Genomic DNA, 10,904 nt, shown 5'->3' with positions numbered 1-10,904 from the left:
GACATTAGCCCCACTTCACAAATGATGACGCAGAAACTCAGGGCGGCTCCGTGTCCTGCCGAAGGTCACGCAGCCCAAGTTAGAACTTGGTTGTCTGACTCCAAAAGCCCGTGCTCTTTCAACTTCATGAGACAGTTCAGGGGCCTGCTTCCCCAGCCTGCCACCTGAACTCCGTTTCTCCCACAGTTACCATCCCTGACTCTCCCACCAGCGACTGTAGACATGGGGGCCGCCTGACCCAGGAGATGACAGCCTAACCTCCTGGCCTAGTGGCTTCCCCTGGGGGTTTCTGCCCCTTCAGCATCCAGCCCGTGTCCCCTCCTCCCACACTGACTCCAAGACCCTTGTCACACACTGCCCCGCGGGCCAGAGCAGGCTGCCTCGGTATCCAGCAGGTGCTGAATTAATAGATGTTGCCCGTTGTCTTCTTCTTGGTTTTCTTCTCCTATCTTACGCACTTGTATTGTGACCTGGTCTTATGTCTCTGATGTCCCGATGTCCCCAGCGCCCAGCTCTCTGCCAGGCACATAAAATGTGAAGGAATTCACTGAACGAACTAAGGATTCTTAGATGGGTCAGGGAACTCGCCTCGGGACAAGGTGCCAAAGGCGGGCAGCTCACCCCCCCAACCTGAAAGGACGGGTGACTGCGGTGAGCGCATAGGTGCCCAGCAGGTGGCGCCGCAGACCCGAGGCCCCGGGTCCTCCAGGCGAGTTCTCCGACGCGGCGCCCGGTCACGCAGCCCCTCTTCCTTCCGCTGGGAAGGAAGCCGCCGCAACCCGTTCGGCTCTGCGCACAGTGTGCACCGGGACGCGCCTCGGGCTTGGGTCCTGCCCGGTGCGCAAGCTGTACCTCCGCCTTGTGCACCATGACGCTCCCCGGGGCCCGGGCTGGGGCCTGGGCCGCAGCAGCCAAAGTGGCCCAGAGGCGCCGCCGCGCGGAGGGCGCGGGAAGATCGCAGAGTCCTGTGACTCCCAGCCTGCGCGCAGCGCTTTACGTCCACGTGAGTGGGAAGGAGGAGGCTGAGGTTGGGGGCGCGGCCGCGCCAGCGGGAACCTACATAGTGACTCGCCACCTGCCGACTTACCCCGCCTCCCAGGTGAGGCCTCGGATGGGACCCGGTGCCTTGGCAGGGAAATGTCTGGGTCCAGGGACCTGAAGTCTCTCGTGCTCACCAGCTCAGTGACCCTTGACCGTGTGATTTCCCTTCAGAGCTCAGTTTTGTATTATTGAAGTGGGCATAATAATACCCGTCCGACCTGCCTTGGGGGTCGTATGGCTCAGATGACGTAGGCACTGTTGAGAAACCTGGAATGGGAATGGGGATGTGTGGGACTGCACCCTGGAAGTGAACCCAGGACAGCCTGCAGTCACCTCTCCCCCTTCAAACACCCTTTCCCCCAGTGGCCCTACTGCGAGAAGCGCTGCAGTTACTGCAACTTCAATAAGTACATCCCCCGCGGCGTGGAGGAGGCAGCTGTGCGGAGCTGCCTGGTGACTGAGGCTCAGACGCTGCTGCGGCTCAGCGGGGTGCATCGGTGGGTGTGGGGGCCAGAGGCAGGACCTGGAGGGAGCGGATGGGACAGGTGCTGCAGGCATTGCGGAGGGCCCACCCAGCTCTCATCCCCTCCATCTTCTTTACCCAGGGTGGAGTCTGTGTTCTTTGGCGGGGGCACTCCCAGTCTGGCCAGCCCCCACACTGTGGCTGCGGTCCTAGAGGCGGTGGCCCAGGCAACTCACCTGCCTGCAGACTCCGAAGTCACGTTGGAGGCCAACCCCACTTCTGCCCCAGCCTCCAGGCTGGCAGCATTTGGGGCAGCAGGAGTCAACAGGTTGTCCATTGGCCTCCAGGTAACCGATCTTATCCACCCCGTCCCAGGGCACCCGGCCCTTCTGTGCTGTCTCTCCTCTGGTCACATTCATTTATTGAGCTCCTTCTGGGTGCCAGGGCCTAGCAGGTACTGAAAAGTGTCTGGTGACATTCTGTAACTATGTAATTGTCTGCTTCTGTGCTAGACCACAAGCTCTGGGAGGCAGGGATCATGTGTGCCTTTTTGTTCATCACAGAATTCCAAGCACCCACCATAGTGCCTGGCACACAGCACATGCCCAGAAAAGATTTGTTACATGATTGGAGAGACAGGAGGAGGCGAACATGTAGTCAGGCCATTGCAGCATGGTATAGGGGGCTCTACAGAAGGCCTTCCGAGTACAGACTGAAGGGCATCTCAGTCTGATGAAATCACGGAGGCCTTCCTGGGGAGGTGATGCTTGAATGAGGAGGTGAGTTCACCAGGGGAGAGGGTGTGGGAGGAAAAGACACAGGATATGGAAGAGGCTTGCATGTTTTGGGGGAGCTGTGAGTCACTCCTCATGACTAAAGCGGATGGAAATAAGGAAGCCTTCAGCACCCTACTAGGGAGTTTGGGTTTTGCCCAGTGGTGACAGAGGAGCCATTAAAGGTTTTTAAGTAGACAGAAATATATTCCTCTCGGGCTGACCCCTGGTGCTTTCCAGTATTGCTTTCCCCACTGCTAATACACGCGCCGCTCACCATAGAATCTGGGCTCAGAGCCTGGTTCTGATGGGATATTTGGAAAGGGACACACCATTTCTGAGATGGTCCGGCCCCACGTGCATATATTTCTTGAGTCTAGTCATGAGGAAACCTCAGGCCAACCTAACTGCGGAGACTTCTCGTGTGTGTGGTCAGACCAGGCAACAAGACTGATGTAACCTCTTACCGAGTCTTTAGTGTACAGTGTACACGAAACATGTGTTAATTATGAAGACAGTGATGTGTCTAGAAAGCTGCTTTATCTCTAGGATTTCTTCATGAAGAGACATTTTGAAAAACACCTGGCCTTTATTCTTCAAAAACACCAACTTCATGAAAGACAGAGAAAGGCTAAGGATCTAGACTAAAGGAGACTGGAGAGACGATGCAGCTCCATGCAGTGTGTGACCCCCGGTGGGACCCTGGGGTGCGGTGGGAAGAGGAAACCACTACAGTGGACGTTGTGGGACAGCTGACCGGATTTGAATATGACTATGTGTTAGATAATGGCATTGTATCACTGTATCAGTTTCCTCAAGGCTATGATTGGATGGTGGTTATGTAAGAGAATGTCCTTCTTGTTAGGAAGTGCATACTTAAGTATTTAGGGGTGAAAGGGTACAATATTTAAGTTGATTAAATTTAAACAACCAGCCCTGGCTGGTGTGGCTCAGTGGATGAAGTGCTGGCCTGTGAACCAAAGGGTCACCGGTTCGATTCTGAGTCTAGGGCCCATGCCTGGGTTGCCGGCCAGGTCCCCAGTAGGGGGCGTGCGAAAGGCAACCACACACCAGTGTTTCTTTCCATCTATTTCTCCCTCCCATCACCTTTCTAAAAATAAACAAAATCTTTAAAAAAAAATTTTAAACAACCAGTTTGAAATCTGGCCAGTGGCTACCATATTCTATTAAAATGGTCTGTATCTGCACAGTTCACATGCCAGTAAACACTTGGAATGTGATTATTTAAATTTATCTTAAACTTTAAATAGCCACATGTGGTTAATGCCTACTGTATTGGACAGTGCAGGTGTGGGATGCTCCCATCATTGCAGAAAGTGCTGGATTTTGGACAGTGCTGTTCTGCACGACTATTAGTATGATGTATGATTCAGTATTATACATCAATACGTGTGTGTGTTTGTAGAGAGACAAAGCAAATGTAGCAAAATGTTAGTTGGTGAATCTAGATGAAGGTGTTTATTGGAATATTTTTTCACATTTTCCATAGGTTTGAAATATTTCCAAATAAAAAGCAAAATTAAAAAAGACTCTTGGCTTTGGGGCCAGACAGTCCTAAATTTCTGGTCTGCCTTGGCCACGGTCTGCCCTTGGGCAAGTTCCGTAACATCTCTGAAAGTCAATGTTCTCATCTGTGAAATGGAACGACTGTTGGGGGTTATGAGGATGAATTAGGCGTCGCATAGAAATGCTTGGCGCGTAGCCACCCTTTGGTGAATGGTACACCCTTCGTATGGGCTTGACCCTCCGCCTTCCGGCTGCATGCCACGCTCTGCATTTTCACCTGTATCTGTGTCCACAGTTGGCTCAGTCAGGTGTTTTTGTTTCCCCCTGAGCTGCCCTGGGCGCTTACCCCCGGCCCTCTCTCTGCAGTCCCTGGACGACACCGAGCTCCAGCTGCTGGGGCGGACACACTCGGCCAGCGATGCTCTGCGGACACTGGCCGAGGCCCGGGGCCTGTTCCCCGGGCGCGTGTCTGTGGACCTGATGCTGGGGCTGCCGGCGCAGCGGGTGGGGCCGTGGCTCAGGCAGCTGGAGGACCTGCTGCGCCACTGCGACGACCACATCTCCCTCTACCAGCTGTCCGTGGAGCGGGGCACTGCCCTCTTTACCCAGGTGCAGCAGGGCGCTCTTCCTGCCCCAGACCCCGAGCTCGCCGCTGAGATGTACCAGGAGGGGCGGGCCGTTCTTCGGGAGGCTGGCTTCCGCCAGTATGAGGTCTCCAACTTCGCCCGGAATGTAAGTCCTGGGGCCGACGGCTGAAGGTGGGGAGTGGACAGGCTAAGGTGTGAGCTGGGAAAGTGGCCCCGTGGGGAGAAGGGTCTCTGGTGGGTGCTTTAAAGCCTGAGGTGGGGGGGGGGGGCGTTCTAACCAGGAGCTCCTTACCTGAGCAGCAACAGGGCTACCAGCTTTGCCCTGCACTGACTATTCCCTCCCTCCCCACAGGGGGCGCTTAGTACCCACAATTGGACCTACTGGCAGTGTGGCCAGTACATAGGTGTTGGGCCTGGTGAGTACCAGGAAGGGCTGAGTGACTCAGGAGTGGAATGTCATGGCTGTGTGATCTTGAGCCATTTATTAATCTCGCTAAGCCTCTGTTTCCTGATAACTAAAGTGTGGCAAAGAAAAGGAAGGGAGGGAGGGAGGGGAAGAAAGGTGCCTTAGAGCTATTGAGTATGTATTTTGAGGTGCTTAATAATGGCAGGCTGGCACTGTGGTTCTCAGCCTTTAGCACATGTCAGAATTACCTGGAGTGCTTGTCAGAACCCGGATAGTGGGGCCCTGCCTCCAGAATTTCTGATCGTGCAGGGTGGGAGGGGGCCCCAAGAACTCATGTTTCTAGTATATTAGATGCTGTCTGCCCAGGGATCGCCCTTGGGAACCACTGACCTAACACTGACAGGCACGCAGCATTAGCTAATGTTGAAGTGGGTGTGGTCGTTGCTGTTACCAGGGGCCCATGGGCGGTTTATACCCCAGGGGGCCGGGGGCCTTGCTCGGGAGGCACGGATCCAGACCCTGGAGCCTGACAGCTGGATGAAGGAGGTGATGCTGTTCGGTCACGGTACCCGGAAGCGCTCCCCGCTGGGCAACCTGGAGCTGTGAGCGTCTGAGGGCACAGGACCCTTCCCCCGATGTCCCCCCGCACCCCCGGTGTCCCCCTGCACTCCCCAGTGTTCCCCTGCACCCCCAGTGTCCCCTGCACCCCCTGGTGTCCCCTGCACCCCCGGTGTTCCCCACACCCCCCAGTGTTCCCCTGCACCCTCCAGTGTCCCCCTGCCCCCCCCGGCACCCCCTGGTGTCTCCCACATCCCTGGTGTCCCCCACACCCCCTGGTGTCTCCTGTACCCCCAGTGTCCCCCACACCCCCCAGTGTTCCCCCGCACCCCCAGAACCACCTGCACATGCACCTTTTTGTTTCTTGCCTTGCCGTGCCCCATACTGCATGATGCTCGTAAGCCCCCCATTCACACATCCCAGCGTGGGGCTTGAAGCCTGGGAGAAGCACAGGTCTCTTCTCCAAGATCCTGTGATGGTTTTCCTTTCAGGCTGGAGGAAGTTTTGGCAATGGGGCTACGCACAGACGTGGGGATCACTCACCAGGTAAGGGGTCCAGGGGCTCTGGCACACTGCTGCTTCCTAAGCTGTGCATAATCATTTCTCTCTCTCTTTACACACATGCACACACACACACCCTTTCCCTCCTGTTCCTCTGGGGGTGGCAGCTGGAGGGTGGGCTCTAGTCCAACCAAGGCCTGATGGGCAGAATCCACAGGCAGTGTGGTGCAATGGTGAGAATCCTAGCCTGGGGCTGCAGAGACCCAGGGCCTAGTCCCCTTCTCCTGCAACCTGGGGCGCATACCCTTTCACCTCTCTGGGCTTCAGTTTCCTCAGCTACATGGGGGAAGAGACTAGATGAGGGTTTTCAAAGGTTTTTAAGTCACACTGAACGCTCGGCTAGGCGGTACAGTAGATGATCAGTCAAACTTAGAGCTGCTCTGGACGAAGTCAGGGCTGTAAAGCCCTAACCCCACACTGAGCAGGGGGGGTGTCGGTGGGGGAGGAACCAAGGGAGTCCTGGCTTGGCTGGGAGCTGGATTCCGGCCTAAATGTGGAGGAAAGGAGCCCACGTCCCTGCTGCCCCGCCAGCCTGGGCCTGGTGTGAGTGAGAGCCCTGTCCTGGACCCTTCCTCACCCCCACCACACCCCCAGACACATGGCCCAGGGTAGCCCCCCCAGCTGCCTACCCTGCGGTCCCTGCGCCTCTGACCCTTCCGGTCGCCCCAGCACTGGCAGCGGTTTGAGCCCCAGCTGACCCTGTGGGACGTGTTTGGAGCAAGCGAGGAGGTGGACGCGCTGCTGCAGCGGGGCCTGTTGCTGCTGGATCGCAGGTGTGTTGGCGGTGAGGGGGTGGCTAGGAGTCCCGGGGAGCCCTGACTGTACAGATTGCACACCTGGGAGCAGTGAGAAAGACCGGTGAGGAGGGGCCTGCGGGTGGCGCTGGCACTGGTAGACAGTAGGCGTTGAAGTTGGCAAGATGAGGCAGTCACACACGCAGGCCTCGTGGTTTTCCAGGGGTCTCCGGTGTTCCTGGGAAGGCCTGGCTGTGCTGGACTCTCTGCTGCTGACCCTTCTACCTCGACTCCAAGAGGCCTGGCGGCAGAAAACCCCCTCCCCTGTGCCAGGATGACAGGTGTCCTGCATCCCAGGTGGGCTTGGGGCTGGGCTGACACTTCAGACGTCTCCCCTGGCAGGCGCTATCTCAGTTCTGCTCAGTGCTCGGGCCTGGCTTCCTCGGAGCAGGGCGGGGGCGGGGGGGGGGGGGACCACCTACGGTGAGGTGGGTGGGAGGGCCTTTCTGGTCTGGGAACTGGCAGCAGGGGCGCCCTCCACGGCCAGAGGAGGAGTGCTGGTTTCTGCAGGTGCCTCTCACTCGTGGCCTTAAAGCCAGTCCTGGCTGGCGAGAGGCTCGGAGGAATCGTGCTCTCGGGCTTCCAGCCCCCACAGCACAGAAGGGGCTGAGGGATGCCGGCGAGCCGTGTGTGCGTCCAGCACAGTGGCCTGCTGGACTCTGAGCACAGTGGGAGGTCAGAGCAAGCCTTCGGCAACCAGGCTCTGTCTGGGGTGTCAGGAGCCTCGCAGATCCTCCTGGGTCTCCTCCCCCAACACCCTCTCCCTGAGGCCTTTCCCTTGAGAGAGTGAAGGTGGAGGGGGCGGGGCAAGCAGGAAAAGGAGAGGGGAGAAGGATTCTGAAAAGACCCAGAGCCTGGTAATTCTTCCCTGGCCTTTTACTGGCAGCCATGGTCACTGGGTTTTATTTAAGTAGCCTAATAAGATGGTCTGGAGCCTGTCTTAACTACGGTCCTCTCCTTTGCTCGGGCTCCTTCATGGAGTGCGGAACCCTGATTTGGGGGTAAGAGGCTTAATTTAGGCTGAGATGCCTTCTTGTTCCCTGACAATTATCTACTCAATGATTTTAGCATCTATCCGTAACCCTCGTCTGAATCATTGATGGGTTTGAGGGTTGCAAAATGTTAGTTTCTGACCCTTGTCACTCCGACTGCATTCATTAATTGGCATTCATCCACTTCAAAAGGGCCTTCCCTTTTTGAAGGGCCGATACTCTTCACCTAGAAATTGTATGCAGGGTGTGTGTGTATGTGAGAGAGAAAGCCGTTTTCCTATGGGAAGGCTTCATAATTTTTCACATCTAAGGGTACCGTGACACCCAAAGTAATTTAGTGTACCTGCAAATCGGGGCATGCGCAGCTTGGCCTCTGGCTGGGCCACTGCAGCTGGGGTTCCCCCGCCCCTAAGAAGTGAGCACGTGCACTTCCCGTGTGCCTAGTGGGTGTGAATATCAGTCCTCCTGTGACCCAAGGTAACGTAGTAAGTGTTGCTACCTCTCATCTATTCATGAAATATTCAGCAGGCACTGCTGGTGTGCCAGGCACCGTGCTGGGTGCGCACAGGGGAACAAGACCTGCCCCGGCCCTCGAGGAACTCACTGCCGTGCTGACGGATGTGGAAAGAGTTAGATTTCAGGGTTATCGGTAGGGATGAGCGTGCGGACTGTGGAAGGCTGCAGCGCGTCCGGTGCTGAGGGGCTGGGAGCGGAAAGGAGGAGTGCGTTTCTCTTACAACCTCCTCTGGCCCTAGGGCAGCCTGCAGGGTGGCCTGTGCTGCCCAGGGCGGCCTGTCCCCAAGCCTTCCCCTCATCTTGATATTCAAGAAGTGAGCACGGGGCTGGAGCGAGTGCGCCATCAGATAACCTGGGCCCGCTCGGGTTTCTCCCAGTGGCCAGGGCTCATGCCACCCGAGACACCCAGGCTCCCTGCTCACCGGGCCTGGCCGACTGCCTGGCCTGGAGCCAGGGCCAGGTGCGGGTGGCACGGACCCGCTTCTGTGGCTCAGCCTGGCCCCACTCTCTGCAGGTGAGTGAGAATCTCCTGGAGGTGGAGCCCAGGAATTTAATTTTTTAAAGATTTTATCTATTGGCTTTTAGAGAGAGGGGAAGGGAGGGAGAAAAAGAGGGAGAGAATGGTCAATATGAGCAAGAAACATCGATTGGTTGCTTCTCGTATGCACCCCTACTGGGGACCAAACCCACAACCCAGGCATGTGCCCTGACCTGGAATCGAACTGGCGACCTTTCACTTTGTGGGACAATGCCCAACCGACTGAGCCATACTCATCACGCCCCAGGAATCTCATTTTTAAAGGCTTCATAAATGGCTGTGATCATTGTCTGCTTCCCACTGTGATGGGCTGGGGTCAGGGGGGATGAGGGGGACGGAGCTACGCAGCTACTTCCCTCTGCGTCCAGCCCTTCTCCCACAGCTCCTCCTTCAACGGGACCCTCCGTATTGGGATTTCAATTGTCATTTTTCACCTGCCCTACCAAACAACTCAGGAGCACAATTACAAGGGGGGGAATCAAGCTACTCCGGTGATGAGAGGAATTGGGAAAGTGTAATACGCTGAGTGTGCGGTCACAGCTTGAAGGACCAAACCTTCCTTCTGCAAGAGCACTAACAATTTTAGAGCCAAGATTGAGCCCCCCACTCCACCCCCCACCATGTAACGTGCAGTAGGCAGGGCAGCTATTGTCATTTTCATTCTGCATTCACCAGGCTCTAACTTGACTCAAGTTCTGGGCATCCAGAACTTTCTGTTACATCATTATGCTTGCCATGGGTCCAGGTCAACGTGACCTGTCTCCAAAATCAGGCAAAACCCTCGCCTCTCTCTGGCCCCTAGGCCTCAGGCTTGATGCTGCCATTTCGGCCCGGTGCTGGGTAGCTCAGACTCAGTGCCTGTGTCTTCTCCCCTGAAGAGGCTTGAACAACAGGAAGCCACGTGTCCCATCTCTGTGAGACCATCCAGTTCCCGGGACAGAACCGCATTCTGCGAAGAGAAGGACTTAAATGATAACATCGCTGTAGACTGAATGTCTGTGCTCTCCAAAATTCGTACGTGGAAACCTCACCCCCAAGCTGATGTACTGGGAGGTGGAGCTGTGGCTGGTGGTTAGGTCATGAGGATGGAGCCTTCATGAATGGGATTCGTGCCCTTTTTAAAAAGACCTCAGAGAGCTCCCGCACCTCCTGTGAGGACACGGAGAGAAGACACCGAATCTGCCGGCACCTTGCTCTCGGGCTTCCCAGCCCCCAGAACTGTGAGAAATAAACGTTTGTTGTTTAAGCCACCCAGTCGATGGTATTTTTGTTACAGCAGCCCAAACAGACTTAAGACAAGGATGATTTGTGTAATAGATCGTATTCTCATTCAAAATGTTCACCACCCTTCCTGCAGCGCCCCTTCCTAAGGGCCTGTGGGGGACTGTCCATTCCTGCCTGGTTGAATCTGGGAAGGCCAAGAGACTCACTCGAGGGTACCGACTGTAAGAGCCAGTAGGGGGTCCACCGTCTTCTCTCTCCACAGCGGAGACCACGATGTTCAGACAGAGACTGTGTCCTCCAGCCCGGCCCTAGAGTAGAGACGCCAGGCAGGGGAGCCACCGACCAGAGAGCCACGAGCAGGGGAGAGACATTCCCACTCACTGTGGTGAACCGGTAGATCCGAGGTTCTTTGTTACTGCAGCATAACTGAGACTAGACGAACTGATACAATTTGTAATCCCACCATTCAAAGACTAATCACTATTAAGATGCTGGTGTATGAGCAAAAATCCTTACGTGCAAATGAACACATTTGACTATACAGTCTCCCAAAAATGAGGTTAACGTGCATCTTTCTTCGGAGCCTTCTTGTCCTAGCTAATATGTGGCAGGCATCCTTTCGTGTCCAGTTTATATCTACATCCTATTTTTTATTTTTTAAATCTTTTTTTCATTGTAATTTCTTTTGTGCATTACCTTTTAGTTCCCTTCTGCTCCCCTCCCTCCACCTACATACCATTTTTTTAGTGTAGCTTCATAAGGTACCATGGCATGGTTGTGCCAAAATTTATCCATTCCTTTTTGGTGAAATGGAGGGCTTAATTTTTCATTTTTACAAACTCTGTGATGCACATCGCATGTAAATATTTTTATGCAGTGGCTCGAGCACTTCCTTGGGTTTAGGATAAATCCCCCGTGGTGGGG

The 10,904-nt window shown here is 55.4% G+C and overlaps 1 protein-coding gene across 4 annotated transcripts; it reads left to right on the top strand.

Moving 5' to 3' along the window:
* RSAD1 (radical S-adenosyl methionine domain containing 1) lies at positions 1-10,006 on the top strand. 4 transcript variants are annotated; one of them, XR_004904910.1, is made up of 11 exons: positions 1-1,003; positions 1,405-1,538; positions 1,647-1,851; positions 4,171-4,536; positions 4,744-4,807; positions 5,252-5,399; positions 5,847-5,901; positions 6,586-6,689; positions 6,874-7,007; positions 7,625-7,711; positions 9,635-10,006. XR_004904910.1 is itself a non-coding variant. In XM_036033757.1 (10 exons), exons 1-9 carry the CDS (start codon positions 869-871, stop codon positions 6,986-6,988), a joined length of 1,326 nt encoding a protein of 441 aa, XP_035889650.1. In that variant the 5' UTR covers positions 1-868; the 3' UTR covers positions 6,989-7,007; positions 9,635-10,006. The 4 variants fall into 4 exon arrangements, 3 of the variants coding, with proteins under 3 accessions (XP_035889650.1, XP_028375899.1, XP_035889651.1); XM_036033757.1 differs by lacking the exon at positions 7,625-7,711; XM_028520098.2 differs by lacking the exon at positions 7,625-7,711 and having other exon boundaries at positions 9,566-10,006.
* The last annotated feature ends 898 nt before the right edge of the window (positions 10,007-10,904 follow it).

Source organism: Phyllostomus discolor, chromosome 8 (assembly GCF_004126475.2).
Source record: "Phyllostomus discolor isolate MPI-MPIP mPhyDis1 chromosome 8, mPhyDis1.pri.v3, whole genome shotgun sequence".
Classification (NCBI taxonomy): domain Eukaryota; kingdom Metazoa; phylum Chordata; class Mammalia; order Chiroptera; family Phyllostomidae; genus Phyllostomus; species Phyllostomus discolor.
Note: the sequence above shows the minus strand (reverse complement) of the source record. Positions and strands in the feature narration are given on the sequence as shown.

Coding starts and splice junctions, on each gene's coding strand:
- RSAD1 (XM_036033757.1), top strand. CDS start 869: ATGACGCTCCCCGGGGCCCGGGCTGGGGCCTGGGCCGCAGCAGCCAAA. Junction 1,539..1,646: donor CGGCTCAGCGGGGTGCATCG/GTGGGTGTGGGG, acceptor TTCTTTACCCAG/GGTGGAGTCTGTGTTCTTTG. Junction 5,902..6,585: donor ACGTGGGGATCACTCACCAG/GTAAGGGGTCCA, acceptor CGGTCGCCCCAG/CACTGGCAGCGGTTTGAGCC.